A 23,644-nucleotide genomic window follows, 5' to 3' on the forward strand; every position below is an offset into this window, starting at 1 on the left:
TTTGGGCTGCCTTGGTCTTCAGTCACAGTTTATCCTTCTACACTGACAGAGATGGATCCACTCTCCTTAACGTTTACAGTGCAAACAGACATTTCTGTTTTTTTTTTTTTTCTCATCTACATCCGCATCAGATCCTCATGGAGGCAGTTCCTTCACAAGTGCATGCAGCACTCTAGATTTTATCTTCACAAAAGGAAAACTTATTTACTTCATTTAATAATGCCCTATCATATTAACTTCTAGACCGGTCATCATAAAAAGCCCACAGGACAGTACAACTTGTCTACAGCTATACAAAAGTCAAAGACTCCAAAGTACAGATGAAACTCAAATCCAAGTGAATAGTTAAAGCTATTAAAAATTTCAAACAAGACAGGTGCATTTAAGCACTGACAATACAACTATTTGCGTTTAATTAAAAGTGTGTATGTATGTGTGTGTATATATATATATATATATATATATATATATATATATATATATATATATATATACACATATATATAATGCACACAATAAATTAATGCTTAGAACAAAGAGACCAAACAGCTTGTATATATTTATTTAAAAACAGTGCTTTATTACCATTTGTGAAGGGCAAGGCTTTTTCTCCTCCCCTTATTCAGAGTTTATAAAAGCCAGCAACATCATCAATAATTTATACATTGGTAGGCATACAAAATAAGGAGTAAAAGCATAAGTTCTAACTACTTCGACCTTCACAACTCCAGCTACTTTAGAATAATAACCCAATGAATACTGTATGGTCATGAAGCTACTATACAATGATACTTACAGGGGAAACATTCACAAAACTTCATGATACTGACATTTCTCATTTTTATTAATGTAGAAGAAGCAGTAAGCTACGGTGGGAAAAAACTCCACAGAGATTTTCCATGTAGAAGCCCCCCCCCCCCCACCTCCCCAAAAAAAGCAATCTCCCACCCCAAAAAAAGCAATTTCCAAAAAATATTTCAATTTAACACTTCCCATGAAGCCCCCCCCCCCCCCAAAAAAAAAAGATTCTCCATAGAAAGATAATTTCAAATTCTGCTCAGCTGATGCTCAACACACAGATGGTGTACAGAGTACACACCATCTACTGGTGGTAATGTTATACTACAACTTAGAATACATTGTGGACTGCAGCACTAGCCATGCTTCCAGTGCTGGAGTTTCTTTACATATGTGCACACAATGATTGCAGCAATCCTAATGAAACTGTGTCAACAAAGTAAATTTGGACTTTAGCTTGTGCCCAATCCAACTACCACTGGACCAAGTTCTGCACTCATTCCCTAAGGAAAAAAGTCCTATGTAACCTCTGCAAAAAATGGAAGCTTTATTTTACACTCTGCCCAGCATTTACAAACCCAAGACACCTTTTAAATGAAATAGACATTCATTTGTAACTTGACGTAACTGAGTTATAACAATGATTCAGGATACTATTTTAGAGCTCTATCAGTGTAGTATAGCCTCAATGTCATGGTACAAGTGTGCTGAAATCATACTATCAAGTCCAGAACTTGCTGGTCAGTGACCTTGAAGCATAACTCAATACAATGCAAAAACAGTCAAGGAACTTTCAGGATAGGTGTCAGTAGCAACAAAAATGATAAAAATATGTTATAATGGACTTTTAATTTTAACACAGTTTAAGAATGCCCCTGCTGAGTGTCAGAATATGCTCAGGCTCCCATGAAACCCTAAACTGGATCAAGTAAACAGGACACTGGAGAATGAATGAATGAAAGTTCTGGCAAACTCTAGGTATCCTGAGGTACCCAGAGAATGTCAGAAATATGGGAACAATTATTAAAAACAAAAACAAGTCAAGCTCAAGAAGCCACCTTCAGACTGCCTTACTGTCACAGCTAGAGAGAAAGCATGCAGTGTTCTCCCAACTTAACACATACATATTTAAAAGGCACAAGGTGTTTCTTCTTAATGATACATTCAATAAAAAACAGGCACACAGTGAACACACCATCTACTATGTTGTGTAAAGTTTCTGGAAGCCATTCTGGAGCGCAATTTCTACTGTAGTACACAGAAATTTTGGGTTAAATGAAAATACTTGTGCTCACCCCAGTGGAGAAATGGCCACAGGATATCCACCACGTCCATGACTGTTTTTACAATGAATCAAAAAGCATGCTAGAGCACGCGCACACACACGTCTCTTTCAGTTACTAACAGCACAAGGAGAGAACAGTCATCTGTTTCTGAAAAGGGATGGGGTGTCTCACTTTGAACCAATGACGGTTAATATTCAAAACCCAAGCACTAGACAGACTGGACACGAACTACAAAACAGAAAATCAATGACAGTTAACTGTAATGTGCATTGATACTTCATGTGTGTAGCTGCCCAGACTACCAAAGCTAGTGCTCAAATATATCAAAGTACTTAAGAAACAAACCATCATAAAGCAATGAACTTCATATACACTACAAATAACTCTCAAAACTAGAGCAAGATGCAACAACACATACCTATAAAAGAAAAGTTTGACCCACACTTCACTTCTTATTTAAATTCTATGTCAAATGCATACAAGTAAAACTTTTAACAGCTCTGCTTATGAACACAGTTGCAATTTAAACTGCAGTCTTGATTTACATGGCTAAAGAGACCACCTCTTTCTTCAGAAACAGTAATCTAAAATGCATGACTTTCACATCACATTTTGAAATTAAATTTCATGCATGACTAAGCAAATTTTAAGAGTAATCCGAGTTTTGTACCAATTCAGATGATTTTAGTTACATATATCCTTATCTAGGTTTAGCATTAGCCACAACTACAAACTCATTTTTGTACTCTGTATTACCCATATAGTTTGTTGACTTTCAGAAAAAAATGGGTTTAACATCAGAATTAAACTTCAAGTTCAGTTTTTGTGTATGAAAAATAATCCAACTGGAAATAATCCAAAACCCAAATTCAATCTACGGGCACATTTCAGCTACTAATGACACAACTACAACTTTTACAGCCTTGCAAAGTCACAGTTTAAATTAATATCCACTTGTTAACTAAAAATCATTTGTTGTAACTACCTTTTCTTTATTCTTAAAGATAATCAGTAAAGGACACATTTGTAACAGAATGAGACAAGCACCTTGATTCCACACACAATCTACCTGTTCTTCCTCAATGACATCCCACAACAGTTGACAAAAAAGTGACAACTAAGTGTAAGAAAGCCTATTCTTTCTGGTAGGCCTCCACTGACACAAAGTCTAGTCTAATGAGTATGCAAGTTGTCCCCATCTATTTAGTATACCGTCACCTGCTTTGGGCAGGGCTGGTACCATTTCAAAAATAATCCTATATATAGCCTGAAAAAACAGAACTCAAGCCTCACGGAGTATCCTTAGTTTTACATGTACAGACCAATCTTTTCATTTTAAAACCTACTGCATCTAAATCTTTTCAGAGGACACTTAAAAAAGGAAAGAAACACAATATTCCTATGTAAAAATGTAAAACATAAGCGTCCTACCATCTGACTGAAAGTACATACTACTTACACTACAATTTAAACAGGTACTGTCCTTTTAATGGCTGTTATACTGTGGTCCAATTACTGCTGAAAAAATAGTTTGTGTGTGGTTATGCAAATACTTAAATTGTGTACACCTCACCGTTTCGGATTTTTTTCCCTTGGTTAACCCATCTTGCACTTTTCTTGGTCATGCTTACCAAGATCTTTAAATTTAGTATCACTACAGCACCAAGTCAGACTTGTCCTTCCCCTCTCTTTAATCAATGGGATACTGGAGTACTTTCAATCAAAATAATGAAAGGGGAGACTTGCTTTCTTCTCACTTTTTCTCTTTTACTTAGAAAGATGAAACAAAAATCATTTACTTGCAAGTATCTGTCCAAGCAGCTTGCAAAAATAAAATATTTTATCAGCAGTGAACCAAGTTTTTGCTTTTTTTTTTTTTTTGGGGGGGGGGGTTATAAGGTAAGAAGACAACAGTTTGGAGTTTAATGTTTTACCGACCTGTAATTGAGACTTTGAGACTAATGGCTTAAATCGTGTGTGTGTGTGTGGGGGGGGTATAATGGATGGGAAACCAGGACAACTCCCAAAGAGTTGCTAGTAGATTACATCCAACTGCCTCTCATATTACCATTTTCTTAAAAGTATTTGGGACTTGCACAGTTACAAGTTTGTGCTGTCTATAACATATTACAAAGTGATAACCCACTAAACAAAAAAATTTGCCTCTGTTAAACTTTACTTATGCAACAACCGATGACAGGATACTAACAGCATCCATAAAAAATATAGTGTGGGTGCAAAAATGAAATGCACATGCACAGTATCAGCATGCTTAAAGCTTGTCATTACATTTGAAGTTATTTCTACCCAAATAGCTTACATGCCCTACTACATATAAAAAGAAACCAAAACACCATGGAAATTCCTATTTAAGAGGAAAAACTTTTTACCGTCTATTTTTGCACAACAGCTTTGGAAAGGGAAGGCCCTGTGTTTATGAACAAGTTAAAAAAAATTCTGAAACACAATAAATGCAGTGATGCCTGGAAATGCCACCACATTCAACTTGACATACAGCATACAGGAACAGTATATCTAAAATTTAGTTGGCTTTCTTCATTCAAAAGGATTATGTTTTAATGATCTGCCTGAAGTATATTCTTCCTACTCTTCTGAACAGAATCAACAGACTATAAAGTGAAAATATAATAATTTGGATCGATCAGTTCTATCCCCTTACGTCTATCCTTAAATGCGGGCTGGTCTTGAAAAATAAATTACACAAACACTTTAAAAACTTCTTAAAATAAACTAATGTCTACCAAACAAGGGTATCAAAAAATAATATTTTACCACTGTGTTCAAGTAGAAAAATAAAAGAATACACATTTAAGAGTTTCTACGTCACTGATTAAACTATGCTGAAATTCAAAGCAAAATGCTAACCTTAAGGAAACCTACTAGGAGAACTAGGACTCGGTACTGTGCAACAGGAGGGGGATTTCTTGTTGGAGCTACAACTAAATACAGTTTTAAGAGATCATAACTAAAACTAAATACAGATTAAGAAAAGTCTTCCCATGGTTTCCTCTCCTCCTGTAGGCACATTAATATGGTACTCTACCAAATAAATCCATACATCTTGATGTTAACCCACTGACTGATTCTAGCACACAATTTCTGGTACCACACCATCTGAGAGGGCAACTTATCCTGCTTTAGTCTGCTTTTCATATGGTTTCTACCCAACCAAGACACTAAGATGTGATGAACTGGGGCTAGCTTCCTACGAGGAAGCATTTCTCAAGGTGACACCCTAGCATCACCTTGCATGATGTTACAGGTGATGATTTTAACAACTGTACAAGAATAAATAAGTTCCAGAGGTGCACTCAACAGTGCAGCTGTTACAGCGTCCTTGCTTCAAACATCTTATAAAACACCACTTAGAATTACAAGAACAAAGACTCAGCAGGGGTCTGACTCCTCAGACTGACCATTAAAGTACAACTATGTGACAGTTTCACTACAATCTAGTGGACAACACTGGCCAACATAACGATCTGCCTTAAGATAACCAACTTTCCCTACTCCAGTTCATCAAGCGTCTCCCTGAAATATTCAGCTGATTTCTGTTAATCCTTGGCCAAAAGTACAAGAGACAATTCAAGAAATAAACTACTTAAAAATCATACTATGCAGGTACGGTACATAAAAAAACATACGGTCTTGCAAAGCCCTTTCTGATACTTAATACTGTGTAAATCTCCACAAATACATTTCAACATTAACCTGCTTTACAGTATACCAAACTCTTACCCAGTTTTCTGTGACATCACAACCTTCTTCCATGAAACTAATTCTGATGCTACCATGAGAACAATATCTTAAGATAATGAGAAAACAATCAGAAGATCTTATCAGGAACAAAGATATTTTAATAAATATTGCCTCAAATTGAGAGGAAAAAAAGCAACAAGATTCCTAATGTGTAGCCTGAATTGTACCTACACATGATTTTTGGTGCAACTGCTCACATGTCAGACGCTCTTCAAATCATGATGCAAGCCTCCATCCAGCCAAGCAACATCTGATGTAATGTACATCCCTGCTCTAATCATATGGAGGTGGGCAACCAGTAAACTAAGGCTTAATTTGCTAAACAGCACCTGCTCCTGAAAGCAGCAATAAGTGAATAAAATGTGCAATTTATATGGTCAGTTAAAGCAGCTTAATAGAGCCAAACGAAGGCAAGGGCAATGTGGATCCCGAATATTAAAAAGATCCACGGAGGACGATCAAGTCACAAGCAACACCTATAATAAAGTTTTACAGCACAGCCCTCTAAGGCTCTTTTGTACCAAATTTCTTATAGGAAAACATTTCTAAAGCACCTCCAATAGTAAAGCATGGTTCATTTTCAGGACAGACCTTATTAATAGTGTACAGTATAGAGACGGCAATTGTCTTAAATGAACATAAATGTCATTTTTACACAATGAAATCAGTTTTTCAGTAAATAAATGACTGTATAAGTGTAGTGTTACACGTTAACCCTGTTAATGCATGCTAAAAATTCAGGAAATTATTTGCCAACAAAATGTTCTGAGGGAATTTAACTGCCAAGTCTGGAATTTTAACTGGAAGGATACACACCAAGTACTTGACCTTCTAATTAGATACTTTCACTGCACCAAAGAACTATACTAGTTAGGAAAATGCGTATGGGTAAAATATTGATAATCTGTTATTCACTGCTTTCTTGTAACGCTCATTTCTGAATGACCATGACAGACCTCCAATGAAAACCACTAGTCAAGAAAAGGATCTGGAAAATGCACTCCTCCAGTTGTCACACGAGTGCCAGAGTGGCACAACTACATAGAAATGCAAAAAAGTTAGTCACTTGCTTATTTGGGGACTATACTAGACATGTACAATACAGTACAACTTAAGTCATTTAGGTGAACTAGAGGGCTAGCATCAGGACCACATGAAGATAAAAATCTACCCACTGGTATAGACGTGATCAGCCTCTCTAATAAGTAGACTCTGAGCAGAAAAACATGCCCTCCTCCACAGAATCCTTTGAAATGAGATGGAAATGAAACAAAGTGAAATATAGAAGATAACACTACAGTGTAAAATTCACTATATGTCAGAGTCTAATTACACTTGTAGTCCAAGGCAGCTTGCCTAATTTGACTACTTTAGTGTTGATGCACTCCAGTAACAAACTTACAGCAAATCTGACAAAAGAGGCAGTCCACATTCACTGAGGCCTAACAAAAATACACTGCATTTCAGAATGCCAGACAAAAAGGGTTCAGAATGGCTGCAGTCCCTAATTTAATTATGTGCAAATAAATCAAAAGGGAAAGCAAGCGCCAAAAATGTTTAAAGCCTGCAAGCAGCTCTTTGAAATATGACTAGTCTTGAGGTCACAAGTAGTGTCAGAAGTCTTGAGTTACACGTATTTTAAAACAATCTGTGAAATATTAATCACTACCTAGATGACAGAGAGAAATGGATGTTGCCAATTTTTAAAACATGCACTCAAGTATACCTTGTTCTTCTGTGATGCAATTTTATGTATCTAGACTACTATCAGATCTTGTGACACACAAGCAACTTCTGTTCATTTGACACAAATGTAATCATCTAAGCCAGAAGTACCTCAACTTTCATGTGGTCTCAGTCTCTGGATATGCTACACCATGTCAGCACTCTGTTTTCACATAACAGCTGTTAGACACTAAAGCCAATTCTTTTGTATGTCACAAAGCAACATGTTGTCCTCTTTTACTAGCATTACTATGCATACCAGTTTATCTATGTGCTAATGTCCAAAACACTAATCCCAAATAAGTAGCATGCAAGTAAGTCTGGGTTCAGCCTTTTTTTTTTTTTTTTTTTTTTTTTTTTAAGATTCAGCATGACAATCTTCAGGAGTACAGAAAGGTTAACCTTTTTGTAGTGTTTTGTTCTCACAACCCATTTCTGCAGTGGTGGTCCTATTTCAGAACCCAAAAAGCAGGCTCTCTCCATTCAATACATCAACCTTATTAAGCTTGGTTAACCAAGGTTTGATTTTTCACTAATCTCTTCCGTGATTTTTATAATGAACTATGCACATATATTTATATATATTTATATATATACATGGAAATGCACTTTTCTTTTTTACCACAGTTAAAAAAAAAAAAACAACTGCACAATCTTTGGAACAAAAAAATAAAGGCAGAAACAAAGAAATACATATTTAAAGAACACAGTGAGGTATAAAAAAGTAGGTTTTTGTATTTTTTTCATTTTTCCTCCTTGTCTTGCTATAGAGTTCTTCTACTAGTAAATATTGCAATAGCCAGGCCTCGGAGACTAGGGGGCTTTCCCACTGCAGAGTTCACGTCATTATTTTAGTATGGAGCAAATCGGCTGTAGCCTCCTCGGTATAGACTAGCCTGCAATTAAAAACAAACTAATTAGTAATCTATGAAGACATGATGTAGTCAATTGAAAGAACTTCAAAAGCAAAGAATAAAACAACCAGCATAAAAAGTGACTAAGCTAGTCTGTCAAACAGTATCAAAGGATCTAAATAACAGATCTGTGCCCTACCACTATTTTAACTAATGCTTCTGTTTTACTCCCAAAGTTACCATCTCCTCCTCTCCTCAGTCACTACAGTACCTCTGATTAGAAAAACGTGTACAAACGCTTGACAGGAGGAAAATACAATATAGCAAAAGACTTCACTATAAAGTACAGTTGTGTGATAAACTTACCACAGAAGTACATTTTAAAAATGCATTAGCACTGACGCAATGGCATCTCAAGACATGAAATAGCTACAAGGCAGAGAAGTTGGTACAACTTCCACAGCGGTGTGGTTCAGTTTCTACACTAAGGATGCCCAACGGATACTGGGTAGAAAAGAGGAGCAGCTTGCTCCATCATCAGTGCTTTTGTGTGAAAAAGACAGCTAAAACCCAGAAAGTGCATCAGTCCTGGCATACCAGATGGGGAAAAGTATGCACTGTATGTACCAGGGAGATAAGGATTCAGCTGCTCACTCCAGGACGGAAGCAAGGAAAGAAAAATCTGCAAACAATGAGACCTCCCTGGAAGTGAGAAAATAGATGTTGGAGGGCAAAAGTTTACACTGCAGCCCTGACCCCTGAATTTGGAATATACTGCTGTGGTGGGTTAATTACTTAACTGTACAAGGCTCATAAATAGGGATCATTGTTGCATTGTTTTCACAAAACAGGTTAACAGAACTAAAACAGTTGGATCCCCTATGTCAGTTGTAGGATGGGGAGCCATAATTCCCTCCATAAATGTAGCTGCAAACCTAGACCTACTAGTTGTACATATACCTTTCAAAGCACTTCAAGCAAAGTCCAGATGGTGACTTCTGAAACACTAAGTGGACATCCCTGAAGTGAGCTTGCAAAGAATTCCACAACACTCACAGCAAATAAGAATGGAATGAGACAAATAATTTTTCTGTTTTGACAGCAGTCTACTTAGTTTCTCTGGCATAAAGGAGAAAAACAGTTGGTCTGAATTTCTCAAGTCCCTGGTTCTGGCCAGAGAGTAGACATAACGTATCCCCGTTATTCGGAGGTGTAGGGAGAAAGAATGGTAGTTGAATGTCTTGACTTGTAATAATACCAGCAATCACCGTTGGTGTAAAGAAGGATTAGTACACAAGAGACTCCTTGTCCTGTGGAAGACAGAGAACTTAGTGCTATGAGTGCCTGCAGCTCTGAAATTTTGTTGGTTATATGTAAGAGCAATCAAAACTGGAACTTAATACAACTTTGTAAGACAAGTCCTACTTTTTCATGGTGCAGGAAGCAGTCTAGTTCAAAAGGAGCAAGGTTAACTTTTCAGTAGCAAAATTAAGGGTACAAGGTGAAATTACTGCTTTCTGTTTTGTGTGTGATGGTGGAGGCGGCACGGGTGTAGGACCCTCGTCAGGGAAAATAGAATCAGTTGGTGGCAGAGCCACTGCAAAGGCATGCTGAAACAACTTGTACACACAACGGCAGCTATCATACAATCAATTCTGGTGAGCTAAAGACCAGATGTACTGATTGATGCCACTCTTCTGGCCTGACTTGGAAAGGTTCACATCACAAAACTACCTTACCTATTCCATACAGAATTTTCTAGTCATATGTCTGCTGGACTAGTGCAGTACAAGAATTGCAGTCCTATTTATCCAGGCAGTTAGCATGAGATTTCTGATGAACAGGGGGTTGAAACCAACAACTATGAGGAGGTATACGCTATCCATTCCATCTTGGAGGTATACGCTATCCATTCCATCTTACCTGGGTACCCTGAACAAAACTTCTGTTCTTGATTCAGAGGGGATGCAAAGAATGTCCACATGTACATTTCACAGAGAAAGCCCGTAGAAAACATATGGGACCAGTCTCCACTTCAGGGAAGGACCTGTTGAAGAGGTCTGCTAATGCCTTCTCCTAAAAATGCATGTAAAAAACAACCTGCTCTGGACAGTCACCTTCCATGCAATCACTGCCAGCTTTCAAAGGTGGTAAGAGTGTGTTCCTCCTTAGCTTTTCGTGTACTACATTAACTGCAGTGATCTCTGTGATTGCTTTCAATACTTCTTGAGTCCACACACTGATGAATGCCTGCAGAGCACAAATCAATATCAACACCTCAGATACTGTAGTGTTTAGTGTTGTCTCTGCTCATTTGATACTCCTGGACTTTAGGGGATGAGGTGTGTGATTCCCATGCCAAGTTTTATGAATTCACACTTAGGATCTGGGTACCAGAGTACGGGATGAACGACACTGGCTGTGAAGGACATGCTCTGCCTACAAAGAAAATTCTCCTTCAAGGATATATAGTAAAAATATGTTCCAAGCTGTGTTTAGTGCTGCTGCCACTAGATTCTAAAATGCCACTTGACCCTTCTCATATATAACTGCTTGACGGACTATGACAACTTAGTGGACAAACACCCAATGAATAGTTCTCTGGCCACCAAGCTGGACCTTGTAGCTGTCCTTAGAGGAAGGATTCAGGGGATAACTTATTCCTAAAGGAACACCATGAGTACAGTGGTATCCAGTGCTCAAAATAGGAAGCACTTTCTTAAACAGGGAGACAGGTCAGAAGTCTGGTAACTTACAGAGATGCTTAGTCTGGTCTCAGAGAAAAGATGAACATTCCACTACGTGCACTAACTCCTTGTTGCAAAGTGACCTGAACCAGGCAGTCATACAGGTAAGTAGGTATGAATCCTGGAATCTGTAGTGGAAAGACAGACCAAATAAGAATTTTGGAAATAAGTTTGTGGCACTTTTGAAAAAGAAAGAAGGAATTGAACTGGTAAGTGCTGAAGCCCTGCCAGGAATTTATGTAACTTCCTCTGACCCCTGTAAATATGAATATAATGGTATGCATCCTTTGTATGTAATGTTACTTTGTGAACTCCTGTCAAGGTGTGTGCAGGGTCTGCAGTGCTGGCTTAGTCAATTTTATGTCCAAGCATTTGCTTGGCTTTCAAAGATTCAAGATAGGTCTCCATGGTCCTTCCATTCTTAGAAAAAGGAATATCCTGGGGGGGCATGTCCTTTCCTATTTTTGTCCCACCCCTTCTATGGTTGCTGATGCCAAATGCTCTACCACTGGTTCTTCCAGCAGCACCTGGTGTGGTGAAATCTGTGGAATCCCCAAAAAATGCCGTAAAGTCTAAGTTCTATTCTGCATCCTGACAATGAAGACTTTATCTAGGAGTCTGTGGCTGGGGTCAGCCATGGAAGGCTGAGGTGGGCTGGACTTCCATCTAACTGGTGGGACAGGGGGGAGGGGTGAACAGTCAGTACTGAAGGGCATTATCTTGGGAGGGAGGAGCCCACTAACTTTACCCCACTCTGCTGCCTATCTAGGAGTCCTCTCTCAGGGAAGCCTTTTCAAAGACAGTTTTCTGCCAAAATGGTCCACATTTGCATCCTCTTAAATGGCCACAGTTTTCTCCTACACTTGAGATGGGGAGCAAAATAAATGACTCACTGACAAGATGCCCCCCTTTTTTTCAGCACCTTAAAACAAGTCTTGAGGAGGAGAGACTAAAAGGGATGATGCGCTTATCCAACAAGACATTGGGAATCTGTTCTTCATCATCAGGCAAGGGATGGCCCCTTGACAAAATTTCTGTCTCGAGCACAGAGCCAGAAAGAGATCCCCTGGTTAAAGCATCTATTGTCACTTTTTATGACATGTTTGTTCACAATTATGGGGATAACCAGTCTGAAGCTTGTTTCAAAGTCTTATCTGAAACCGAGTCCACCAACTCCATCTGCCTCACAATATCCTCCTGGTACTGCAACATGCATCTGGCATTTGATGGCTTAGGCGCCAACAATGGGCAAAGTAAACAATTCCTTGCCAAATCTATCCAACCAACTACTGGGTTTTTAGACAACTACTTCTTCCACTTGGCACAACTTAACTGGGGGTGAATGTTGGGAGCTGGATTTATTTTTTGAATGCCTGAAAAAAAATACTAAACTGGGGGGTGAATGTTGGGAGCTGGATTTATTCTTTGAATGCCTGAAAAAAATGTACTAAACAGGTATATGCTTTGGCTCACTAATGCCCAAAAAGTAAATGTAGTGTTTTGGAACTCTGCCATATAAAACATTTCCTCATTAAATTAACAGTTTCTGCAAAGTAGATACCTCCTTGGGGAGATCCTAAGAACAGCAACAATGCCTAGTCTGCAATACATACAAAGGGGTGGGGGGAGAGTGAACTAGAAGTGGGTCAGGAACTGGTTCTCATCTTCACAGATGTTGGACCTGGAAAAGTACTCCAGAGTGGGACGTGTGACTCTTTCAACTGATACTATGCATGATGGGTAAAAGCCCTTTGAGCAGAAACAGAGAAGTATTAGTCCCTAACAAAGTTACTATTTACATTTCTGCAAAATGCCTGTAATGGACCAAGACTAAAGCAGGCGGCTGTAAAATGCATGACTCTGAAAAGGGAGTTTTGTCTACCTGAATTAAAAACAAGAGCTCTATCATTTAACAGGCTGACTCAGGACAAAAATGATAGGCAGCCCCAGGTTTACTAGTACCAAAATAATAAAAGAGAAGGAATACTAGTACCAAAATAATAAAACAGAAGGAAAATACAGAAGGCAGACAGCCTCCCTCGTAGCATGGACCATGTGCAAGCCAATGGCTAGTGCCTGGGGACCAGCATAAGTCCGTTCAGTACCAGAACTTGCAGATGTCTAGGAAGAAACAGAATTCAAACTGTTGGCCTCCAGAAGGGCAACATTTACAGGTACTATCAAAACAGGAATCACACTGTAGAGGGTTTACTATAAGGTGTCTCAGTGTAACCAGAACACTCGGGCTTCTGTAGTACTGGTGGGGTTTCTCAAGGTCTTGTGCACCCTGAACTACTCTTAAGATTCCCCATTTTTCTGAGGTACAAAACTTTGCATTTCTTTGAGTTGTTGGGAAACAGCTTCTCCACACACGATGCTGAAAGAAAGTCTCTTAGCTAAAGGGAAAAAAATCCTTCTGGAGCTTGATTAAGACTCAAATGTTCATAGCTCTATGAAACAAGGTCATTTCCTCCTAAAATAAGAGCACTGCCTGCACGAGGAAAATGAAAGTTATGCACTTAACCATAGCACTGGATCTGAAAAAATGGGTCAAATCGTCAGTAACCTGTAAGACTGTGCTGCTTGGCATTTAGAACTTCTTCAGAGAATTGCCATGTTCTCTCCCATGATGTTGCTTAGCTCCCTTCTGTTCATTACTTACTGGTACTCTAGTCTTGCACCCTTAGGATACGTGTTGCAATCAACCTTGAAGAGGGAAATCAGGAAGGTGATAACCAGTGCCTGTTGTGTGACAGGGGACAGGAAACTGGTCAAGTGTACCACACCTTGATGGGAGGTGACAGCATGGGAATGCATACAAAAGCTCTACACTTCTTTAGCATTATTACACATACCCAACTTTTGAGTCTGATAAGAAATGGTTCATCACTGGCAAACTGTGGGACAGTCCCCAGCTATCCACACTGCTAGCAAACATTCCTCTAACCACAGCAACCCCACTGAAGAAACACTACCTACGTGCAATGTTTAATAAAGCTGCTCTGATTAGAGTGGCTGTTATATAGTCAAACTTGGGATTTCTGAAGAAACCAGTAAATGTGGTCCCTGCATCACAGAATGGGCCTGGTAAGTCACAACTCACAGAGATGCAACAGATTTTTGATACAGCTCAAAATCCATCTGGGCAAGGTGGTTTTTGGGAAACTTCCATACCTTTCCTTTGTGGGGAAAATTAAACAAGCAGCTGATCAGTTTCCTTAAAGCTAGCCATAATGAAGCACATTCATGCAGTGGAGCTATGCTCAACTTTTGTTCTGGTAGTTTAGGAAAAAAAAATACTACAACAGGTTAATGGCTTGATTTAAATGCATATCATCTGCTACTCTGGACAAAAAGGAGGGCTTTGTTCAGTCACCCAATCTTTAAGAAAAATCATACAAGACTGTTCCACTGAAAGGGCATGCAATTCTGATTTTTTTCTTGTTGATCTAATAGCTACTAGAATTATTTTCCAAGGTTGATATTTCATGTTGATGGTAGTAGGGTTTTGTTCTGTGCTTCAAGGCTAAATTATAGGTCCCAGGGTGGCATGAGTTTCCTCACATGGGTCTCAATTAAAAGGTTCTCTTGAAGATAACTTCACAGCACTTGGGAGGAATGATGTTCTGGGTATTAATTCAATATCATTGTACAATACAGCTTGATGCAGGAGGAACGGACACCTAGTCAAAAGTTCTGCTAACTATCTTAGAACATTCGCCAGCAGTGTATTTTGTGCCTATGTGCCTTTGCTGACAGCCTAGTGCAGAAAACGTGCTATTTTCTTGCAAAACTTCCTGTTGGAAAGCTTCTGACAAGAAACCAGCATCTCCACAACTTTGCTGGTGAAACAGGATTTACACGTTACACTAAAAATGGAAAAAATCAAACAGTTTGAGGGTGCTGAAGTCTAGGTGAGTTTTCTGGGATGGGTAGGATATTAAACCTCTGAATTAAGTCTAAGCAGCCCTTCCAGAATGTACAAGGACAGAGGAAATCACACCTGTGTGGGCTAGTAAGGCACTGGCTCCCAGAATCACCTTGGACTTCTGCAGCTGGGCTTTCTGCACTATGCTGAGAATGGGAATAAAGTACAGTTGTGCAAGAACTTACCATAACAATAGATGTCCTTCTGAACATTGTTGCAGTATTCTTAACAGAAGGGCTATAGCTAGCTGACATCTCGCCAGAGTAGCAAAGCTTTAGCTTCCTAGTACGTACATCCAGGTGATGCTGACAGCTTACAGGAGTTTGGTATAAAATTGGATGCATGTACGAGATCCTCAGTCTACCTAAGCCAGCAGTGGCCTGAAGTAAACAGAGGAAGGAGATAGGTCAGCTAGGAGAGGTTTAGTCTGAAAAGGGTGAGCAAGTCCACCTTTAGAAAGGCTGTAAAATACAGGGACATTCAGTGCATGCAAGGCATAGTGCTTGTGCCATTATGGAGAAAGGACAGGGATAAGATGGGAGCACTTGTTCAGATCTTATTGTAAGCACTAAAGCTACAAATTACTACAGCACTCAGCTTTCCTCACTGTCTAGAGGAAAACAGTTTCTAGTACTTAACAAATAAGCACCTATCCAGACATGTCTAAGGGGGTCAGCCACGGTGTTTTCTCCTGTCTACCTGATGAATCTTGGCATCTTGGGGCAATGCAGTAATTGCCTCATGTACACAGACAACCCTCTCCTCCTACCACCCAACACTACAACCTGAGAGATGCACTTATATAGCCAAACTGGAAGCAAAGCTCTCTTCACCCAAGACTGGACTAGACAGTCAAGAGGAGAAAGTAAACACCTGCACCACACCACACACAGCACATAGCCCTTCAAAACCTGCACCACCAAAACACACACATAGAAACACAAAACACACACCTACATTCGCGGATGCTCTCAGTAAAAACCTGCCCAAGCAACATGGACCTCCAAAGCAGAAAAAGACGAGCAACCTCCACCCCCCAACACAACCCAAATGACACATAGCCCACAAACTCAGTGTGCCACTCAACCACAGCCCATAAGGCATAAAGTACAGTTTTGTACCTACCATAAATGTAGATGTTCGAGTGTTCACCCTGCTGCAGTTACCACACTTGGGTTATCCTGTCGTCAGGCGGTCCCCGCAGTCAGCCGGAATTCCAAAGTCTTGGTCCGACGTCGGTTGCTGTCGCCTCATCCCTGACGCCAGTGCGCCAGGGGTATATATACTGCAACAGACGCCATTTTCTTCAGTTTTTCTTGCCCCAGATATCAGGTACCCCCAAAAGGGTGATCAGAATTAGTACCAAATGGTGTGAACACTGCACAAACACAAAATCCCTTCAGCTATAAGCAAATACATCAGTAAGGCATAGCAGAGATTTAGCCAGTAGATCAGAGGGGATGGAGGGATGGTAACCTGGACTGCAGCAGGGTGAACACTCAAACATCTACATTTATGGTAGGTACAAAACTGTACTATGTTCATCGTGTTACCCTGCTGCAGTCATCACACTTGGGTTGAATCCCAAAGCTAAGGTAGGGGGGAGGTATCACAGAGGGTTAGTGGAGGCAATAAGACCCTGCAGAACTGCAGTGGCGAAGCCCGCCCTGGACTCAGAGTAGAGAGGCAAGTGATAGTGTTTGGTGAAGGTGTGTACAGAACTCTAAGTTGCAGCTTCTAAAATTTCCTTGGTAGGAACCCCCCTGAGAAAGGCTGTAGAGGTAGCTGTTGCCCTGGTAGAGTGGGATCTAATGGTAGCAGGAACTGGCTTCCCATGATGGGTATAACAGAACCGTATGCAATGACCTATCCATTTTGAAATGGTTTGCTTGGATATAGCCCTCCCTTGAGAAGCTGTAGCATAGGATACAAAGAGCTGGTCAGTTTTTCTGAAAGTTTTAGTTTTATCCAAGTAGTAACGAAGCTGCCTGTGAATGTCCAAGGAATGCAGGAGTCTCTCACCTTTGTTCTGTGGATTGGGGAAGAAGGTGCATAGGTGGATGGTTTGATTTAAAGCTACACTGGAAACCACCTTAGGCATAAAGGAAGGATTAGTTCGTAGAGAAACTCTGTCTCGATGAAAAATGAGGAAAGGTTCCACTGCCATTAGTGCCTGTAGTTCTGAGACTCTCCTAGCTGAAGTTACTGCCAGGAGCAGGGCAGTCTTCCAAGATAGGAAATGAAGGTCTGCAGAGAAAGCTGGTTCAAAGGGAGGTAGCGTTAGTTTTTCCAGTACAAAGTTGAGGTCCCATGTTGAAGGAGCTCTCCTAGGAGGTCTAATGTTTTTTTGCCCCTCTGAGGAACTGCCTTAGAAGAGGATTTGAAAATAAAGGTGGATTTGTGTCGTAGTGAGCTGAAATAGCTGAAGCATGGATTTTAATTGAGGAAAAGGAAAGTCCTTTGTGCAACATCTCAGCTAAATACTGCAGAATGTGAGGCATGTGAGGTTGAGTTGTGTCTTGGCCTTTAGCTTGGTTCCAGGCACAAAACCTTTTCCATTTGTCCGAGTAAGCCTTCCTGGTGCTTGGCCTCCTGGCTTCCAGAATAACATCCAGAACTGCTTGTGAAAGAGGAGCTGGTTGGATGTTTAGTAGATTTGCCATGCAGTCAGATTTAAAGTTTTGAGCTGGCTGTGTAGAATCTGTTTGTTTTGTTGCGTGAGCAAATGGGGTATTTGAGGCAATATCCATGGTGGGCTGAGAGCCGTATTCTTCAATAGCGGGTACCAGTACTGGCGTGGCCAGTCTGGGGCTATGAGAATCAGTCGTGGTTTCTCCTTTTTGACCTTCAAAAGAACCTTTGTGAGTAGAGGTAATGGAGGAAAGGCATATGCTGTCAGGTTTTTCCAACTGAAGGAGAGAGCGTCCACTTTCTAAGCTTGATGGTGGAATGTCCTTGTACAAAATTGTCAGTTGGTAGTTTTGAGGACTGGCAAACAGGTCTATGTTTGGAAGGCCCCATTTCTGAGTTATCATTGTAAATATTTGTGGGTCTAGTTTCCACTCGTGGGGATCTTTGATGTTTCTGCTTAGGTCGTCTGCCAATGTGTTCTTCTGTCCTGGCAGGAATTGAGCTTGTAACTAGACTTGGTAGGCCAGAGCTGTGTTCCATAAGATCATTGCTTGCCTGCAAAGAGGGTAGGAATGTGTGCCCCTTGCTTGTTTATGTACCACATTACTGTGGTGTTGTCCGTCTTTATTGCAAGTTGTCCTGGATGTAGTAGATCCTTGAAGGCTGTCAGAGCTTTCTGTACAGCTAGCATCTCTCTGATTTATGTGCAGTTTTCTTTGTTCTGCAGTCCATAGGCCTTGAATGCATTGTCCTGCTGTGTGTGCACCCCAGGTGTAGTCTGAAGCATCTGTTGTGATAGTTTGCCTGGTTGGGGGCAAGGTGAAAGGCTGACCCTTGAGGTGACATGCCTGTGACCACCATAAAAACTCCTGTTGAAGGCAGGGAATGAGAGATATCTTTTAGTTATGTACTCACCATAACTTCAGATGTTTGGGATCCATCTCGCCTACATTCTGACTGATGGGTTCGGAGCCGATCCCTCGGCTCCGACTCGGCACGCTTATGCCAAAGAGCGAAGTCTCTTATTGGCTGAGCTTACTATATCCCAGGATGCACCACTACCAGTCCCCCAGATCTAGTTTGTCCGCATACATGCACGCACGCACGCACTGCTTATATAACATCGACAGAGGATACAAGATAAAAACAGTAGAACTCAAACCGTTCAATCTCTTCTGATCTCCAAGGCAGGGGGAAGGAGGGTGGGTATTAGGAATGAGATGGATCCCAAACATCTGAAGTTATGGTGAGTGCATAACTAAAAGATGTTATGTGATCCTATCTCGCCTACATTCTGACTGATGGGACAGCGTCCCTAGCACCTGAATCCTGGGTGGCTCACTGGAAAACACTCCTGAGTACCGTGGAACCAAATGATGCTCGCCCTTTAGATGCCACATCCAATTTATAGTGGGAAATGAAAGTGTGCGGGTTGGACCAAGTAGCCGCAGCATAAATCTCAGAAATAGCGAGCTTGGAATGAAACGCAATAGAGGTAGCCATAGCTCTGGTAGAGTGAGCTTTGACAGATGTTGTAAGTTGCTTATTTGAAGAAGAATACGCCTGAGTTATGCAATCTCTAATCCATTTGGAAACAGTAGCTTTAGTGATGGTTTTACACAATTTATTATCTGAAAAGGACACAAACAATTGGTCTGTTTTTCAAATTTGTTGAGTCCTGTCTAGATAGAAGCGCAATTGCCTGTGAACATCCAATTTATGCAAGGTGTATTCCGCTTCGTTTGAAAATTTTGGAAAGAAAACTGGTAGCTCTAGAGATTGTTGGAGACAGAGACTAGAACAAACTTTTGGAACAAAAGATGGATTAGGCCTAAGTGATACTCTATCCTTGTGAAAAATCAAGTACGGTGGTTTGATAGATAGGGCTTGAAGTTCTGAAACTCTTCTTGCAGAGGTAATTGCAACTAAGAAGGCAGTTTTCCAAGACAGATATTTCAACTCACATGTAGCAGCCGGTTCAAAAGGGGAAGATGTTAAGGCGAAGTACCAAATCAAGATCCCACGGAGGCGGATGAAAAACTGGGGTACTTAAAAGCACAGCACCTTTCATGAAAGTTTTACATAATCTGCTGCTCATCAACGGTGGGTCTATGGATTCGTGAAATTTGGAGATAGCTGCTAGTTGGACTTTAATAGTAGAGACTGAAGATCCTTGATTAAACAAGGATGTTAAAAATTTCAAAACCTCTGGTATCGGGGCAGTAATAGGGTCTAAGCCTCTGAGTTGAGCCCAGATAGCAAACCTCTTCCACTTACTGAGATACAATTTCTTAGTGGTGGGTTTGTGGGCTGAAGATAAAATGTGAATAACTTCCGGGTCCAAGGTGTGATTTCTGACTAAGGTCGGAAGTGGAGGAGCCAAGCTGTTAATTTCAAAGTGTGAAGGGACTGGTGCTGTTGTCCCGACTGATGAATCAGCAGGTCCGAGTTAGATCCAAAACCAAGGACCGTCCAGAGCATATTTCTTTAGGTAGGGAACCATACCTGACGAGGCCAGTACGGAGCAATTAGAATCATTGTGGACCCCAATTGGGAAGCTTTCTGGATGACTTTGGGGAGGAGTGGAACCGGAGGAAAAGCATAAAGTAGTCCTGTTGGCCAAGGTTGGACTAGAGCATCCGTAGCTGCCTCCCCCTGACGCGGGGTCAAGGAAAAGAACCTTTTGCACTTTGGGTTTTGTGGTGTTGCAAACAGGTCGCAGCACGGGTCCCCATCTTTTGAAAACCTGAGCTGCTACTGTTTCGTTCAGGGACCACTCGTGAGGAGAAAGAATCATCCTGCTCAATCTGTCTGCCAATACATTGGATTTTCCTGGAATGTGGGTCGCTACCAGGAAGCGGTTGGTAGCTACTGCCCATTCCCACACCCTCATGGCCTCTCTGCAAAGGGGGTAAGATCTGGTCCCTCCTTGTTTGTTTAGATACCAGACCACCGACATGTTGTCTGTGTGGATAGCGATAATGCCTTGAGGGAGAAACTTGTGGAGGGCTTGTAGGGACAGAAGTACAGCCCTCATTTCCAATACATTGATATGGAGAAAAGTTTCGTCTGGAAGCCAAGAACCCTGAACTAACCTGCCCAGACAATGCCCCCCCCACCCCGTCTGGGAGGCATCCGTTGTCAAGGTGGCCACCGGAGGGGGTATAACAAAAGGTCTTCCTTGATTCAAATTTGATGACTGAAGCCACCAGCGGAGGTCCCGTTTGCACGTTTCTGTAATCAGTATGAGATGATTGAGGGGGAGATCCTGAAACGACCATTGAGTCGATAACAGCCACTGAAGAATCCTCATGTGTAATCTTGCCAGCGGAACTAGGAGAACCGTGGCAGACATTGAACCTAAAAGTTGCAGGACCAACCTGGCTGGGGCTTTGGATCTTGGAAGCAGGGCTCGGACTTGACCTTGTAATGTTTGAATCCTTTCGGTAGGAAGGAAGATGCGCATCAATTTTGAGTCTATCTCTGCTCCTATGAATCTTATGCGCTGAGAGGGCAGCAAGACAGACTTTGACCAATTGAATGTAATTCCCAGGGAAGCACCCAGGGAGATGGTGGCTTGTAGGTTCTCTAGTAGTAAATGCCTGGTGGTGGCAGTCAGGAGCCAGTCGTCCAGATAGGGAAACACTTGGAATCCGAGACTCCTCAGGTGAGCAGTCACTACTGCCAAACACTTGAACACCCTGGGGGCTGTGGTGAGACCAAAGGGCAGTGCACAAAATTGGAAATGACTGTCTCCCAGGCTGAAGCGCAGATACCTCCTGGACGCCTGATGTATCGGTATGTGATAATAGGCGTCCTTGAGATCTATGGAGCACATCCAAACATCCTTCTCCAACAATGGGAGAATGGATTGTAAAGTGACCATTCGGAATTTGGACTTCATGACGGACTGGTTTAGTTTGCTGAGATCCAATATGGGTCTCAGGTCCCCTGTCTTTTTTGGCACTAAAAAGAACCTTGAGTAATTTCCGGATCCGATCTGGTCTGCGGGGACCGGTTGGATGACTCCTTTTTCCAGCAGCTTTGAAGCTTCTGCGGCTGCAATTTCCCTTTGACTGGGTGGTGGGTCCGGGATTTTTTTGGACGGTGGGGGTGAGTGTGTGAAGGGAATGGTGTAACCTCCGGCAATAATCCGAAGCACCCATCTGTCCTGAGTAATAGACTCCCAGGCTTTTAGGTGCTTGGCAAAACGGCACACGACTGGCTCCAGAGCAGCACAGCCGGGCAATCCCTCATGAAGTGTGGGAGGCTGAAGAGCCACGAAAGGACTCGCGGTCTCCAGTGGTGCGGGGCCCACTGCCGCCTCTGGGACGGCGTCTCCCAGAAAAATTTCCCCGTCCTCTGCCTCTGGAAGGGGAATCTTCCTGCTGTTGAGGAAAGAACTTCTGTGATTTGCGGAACCACATCTTCCCTCCTCTTTTAGCCTTGGGATAAGGCCGAAAGGGAGTGGAATAACGTGCTACGGCAGATAAAGTTTTTCCCTCTTGCTCACAGCGGTAAGAGTGTCTTTACCTTGAGTCCAAACAAAGAGGACCCATCAAAGGGAGCGCCGAAGGAAGACTTGAAGGCCTCCGCGAAATGACAAAACGGAGCCAGGCTTGTCTCCAGAGCCACGCCTGTGCCTGCCGCTCTGCCCGCCTTCGCCGCATATGAAATGAGCCTCATGGACGAGTTAGAAATCGAGGTAAGGATAGCCAACTGAGAGCTAACCGACTGGGCTAGCTGCTCAGGTAGGTTACCTGAGAGGGAGTCTGACAGCTCCTTGACCAGATCCCTCTGTAGCCTGGTGAAATGTGCCAAATAATTCAGGGACCTCAAAGTAAAGGCCGCTGAAGTCAGGGTGCGCTTCCCATCGTCCATGCTCCTAGACTCCTTATTAGGAGGATGGACGGACGTTGAAGCCTCTGCCACGCCCTGCTGTGTAGCAGATGCCACCACCATGGCATCTACAGCCACGCCTTTCATCAAGAACTCCTTCTCGGGTGGGGCAGACAAAAATTTGTTAGGGCGAGAAGGCACTGGTTCCACAGTATCTGGATGTTCCCACGCCCTCCGACAAACCAAATCCAGGAGCTCGTCGGGCGGAGACACCCAGGAGGCGGAGGGCTGAGCCCCAAGGCCTTGAGAAGCACTGACTCATCAGCGAGGGGGTTTGGAAATCCAGCCGCCTCGTTAAGGATCTCTAGAATGTCTGCAAATGAGACATCATCCGAGGATGACTTTGGGGACCCCTCCGCATCATCAAGATCAGTGTCCGATGTAAGAGACTCGGGGGAGTCCACGTGCTTCCTCTTGCACGATCTCTTCCTTGGGGGCTCCTCCGAAGACAACTCCAAAGAACCCTCAGGAGGAGGGGAACCCCCAGTGGGGGTAACCTCAGGCTCTGGGGCTCCGCTGCCTAGAGACAGGGGAACTGCCAAAGACCCAGTCTCCATGCCCAGGGAAGGTGCCGGTAAAGCCGTAGAGATGGCAAGAAGACTTGGCCAAGGCACTCCTCATAGCTCTGAAAGCCGGACCCCAGAATCCTGGGAGTGTCCGTCCCGAGCCATGATAGCAGACGGAAGTCCCGGCGAAGCACCGAGAGGGAGGCTCGGAACCGACAGCATTGGTCCCAAACGTCACCCCGGGTCCAGCCGAAGAAGTCCGTGTGCTAAACTCGGACCAAGGCGGGTTGGAGTAAGGGTCGGAGCCGACCCTAGGATCTCTACTGGCTCCATCAGCACCTGCTCCGGAGCCGGGCGTTGGAGGAGGAATGGCAATGGAGTGGGCTATCGGCTTCAAACCAATTGGGTCGGAGCCGAGACAAATTTTGAAAGACTGGGGACTGGAACAGTCTTTGGAGCACCCTGTCTATGTCCGAATCTGACATCCTCG

The 23,644-nt window shown here is 42.2% G+C and overlaps 1 protein-coding gene across 8 annotated transcripts in view; it reads right to left on the reverse strand.

Annotated features, from left to right (window-relative positions):
• Window positions 1–555: 555 nt before the first annotated feature.
• The window catches only part of RBFOX2 (RNA binding fox-1 homolog 2), a 2,020,637-nt gene continuing 1,997,548 nt past the window's right edge, over window positions 556–23,644 (reverse strand). For all 8 annotated transcript variants that reach the window (XM_044075312.1, XM_044075315.1, XM_044075291.1 and 5 more), the window contains one exon: window positions 556–8,485. In XM_044075312.1, the coding sequence (XP_043931247.1) occupies window positions 8,441–8,485 (45 nt within the window). In that variant the 3' untranslated portion in view covers window positions 556–8,440. The remainder of the gene's footprint in view (window positions 8,486–23,644) is intronic.

Source organism: Protopterus annectens, chromosome 1.part1 (assembly GCF_019279795.1).
Source record: "Protopterus annectens isolate FY-2018-M chromosome 1.part1, PAN1.0, whole genome shotgun sequence".
Classification (NCBI taxonomy): Eukaryota; Metazoa; Chordata; order Ceratodontiformes; family Protopteridae; genus Protopterus; species Protopterus annectens.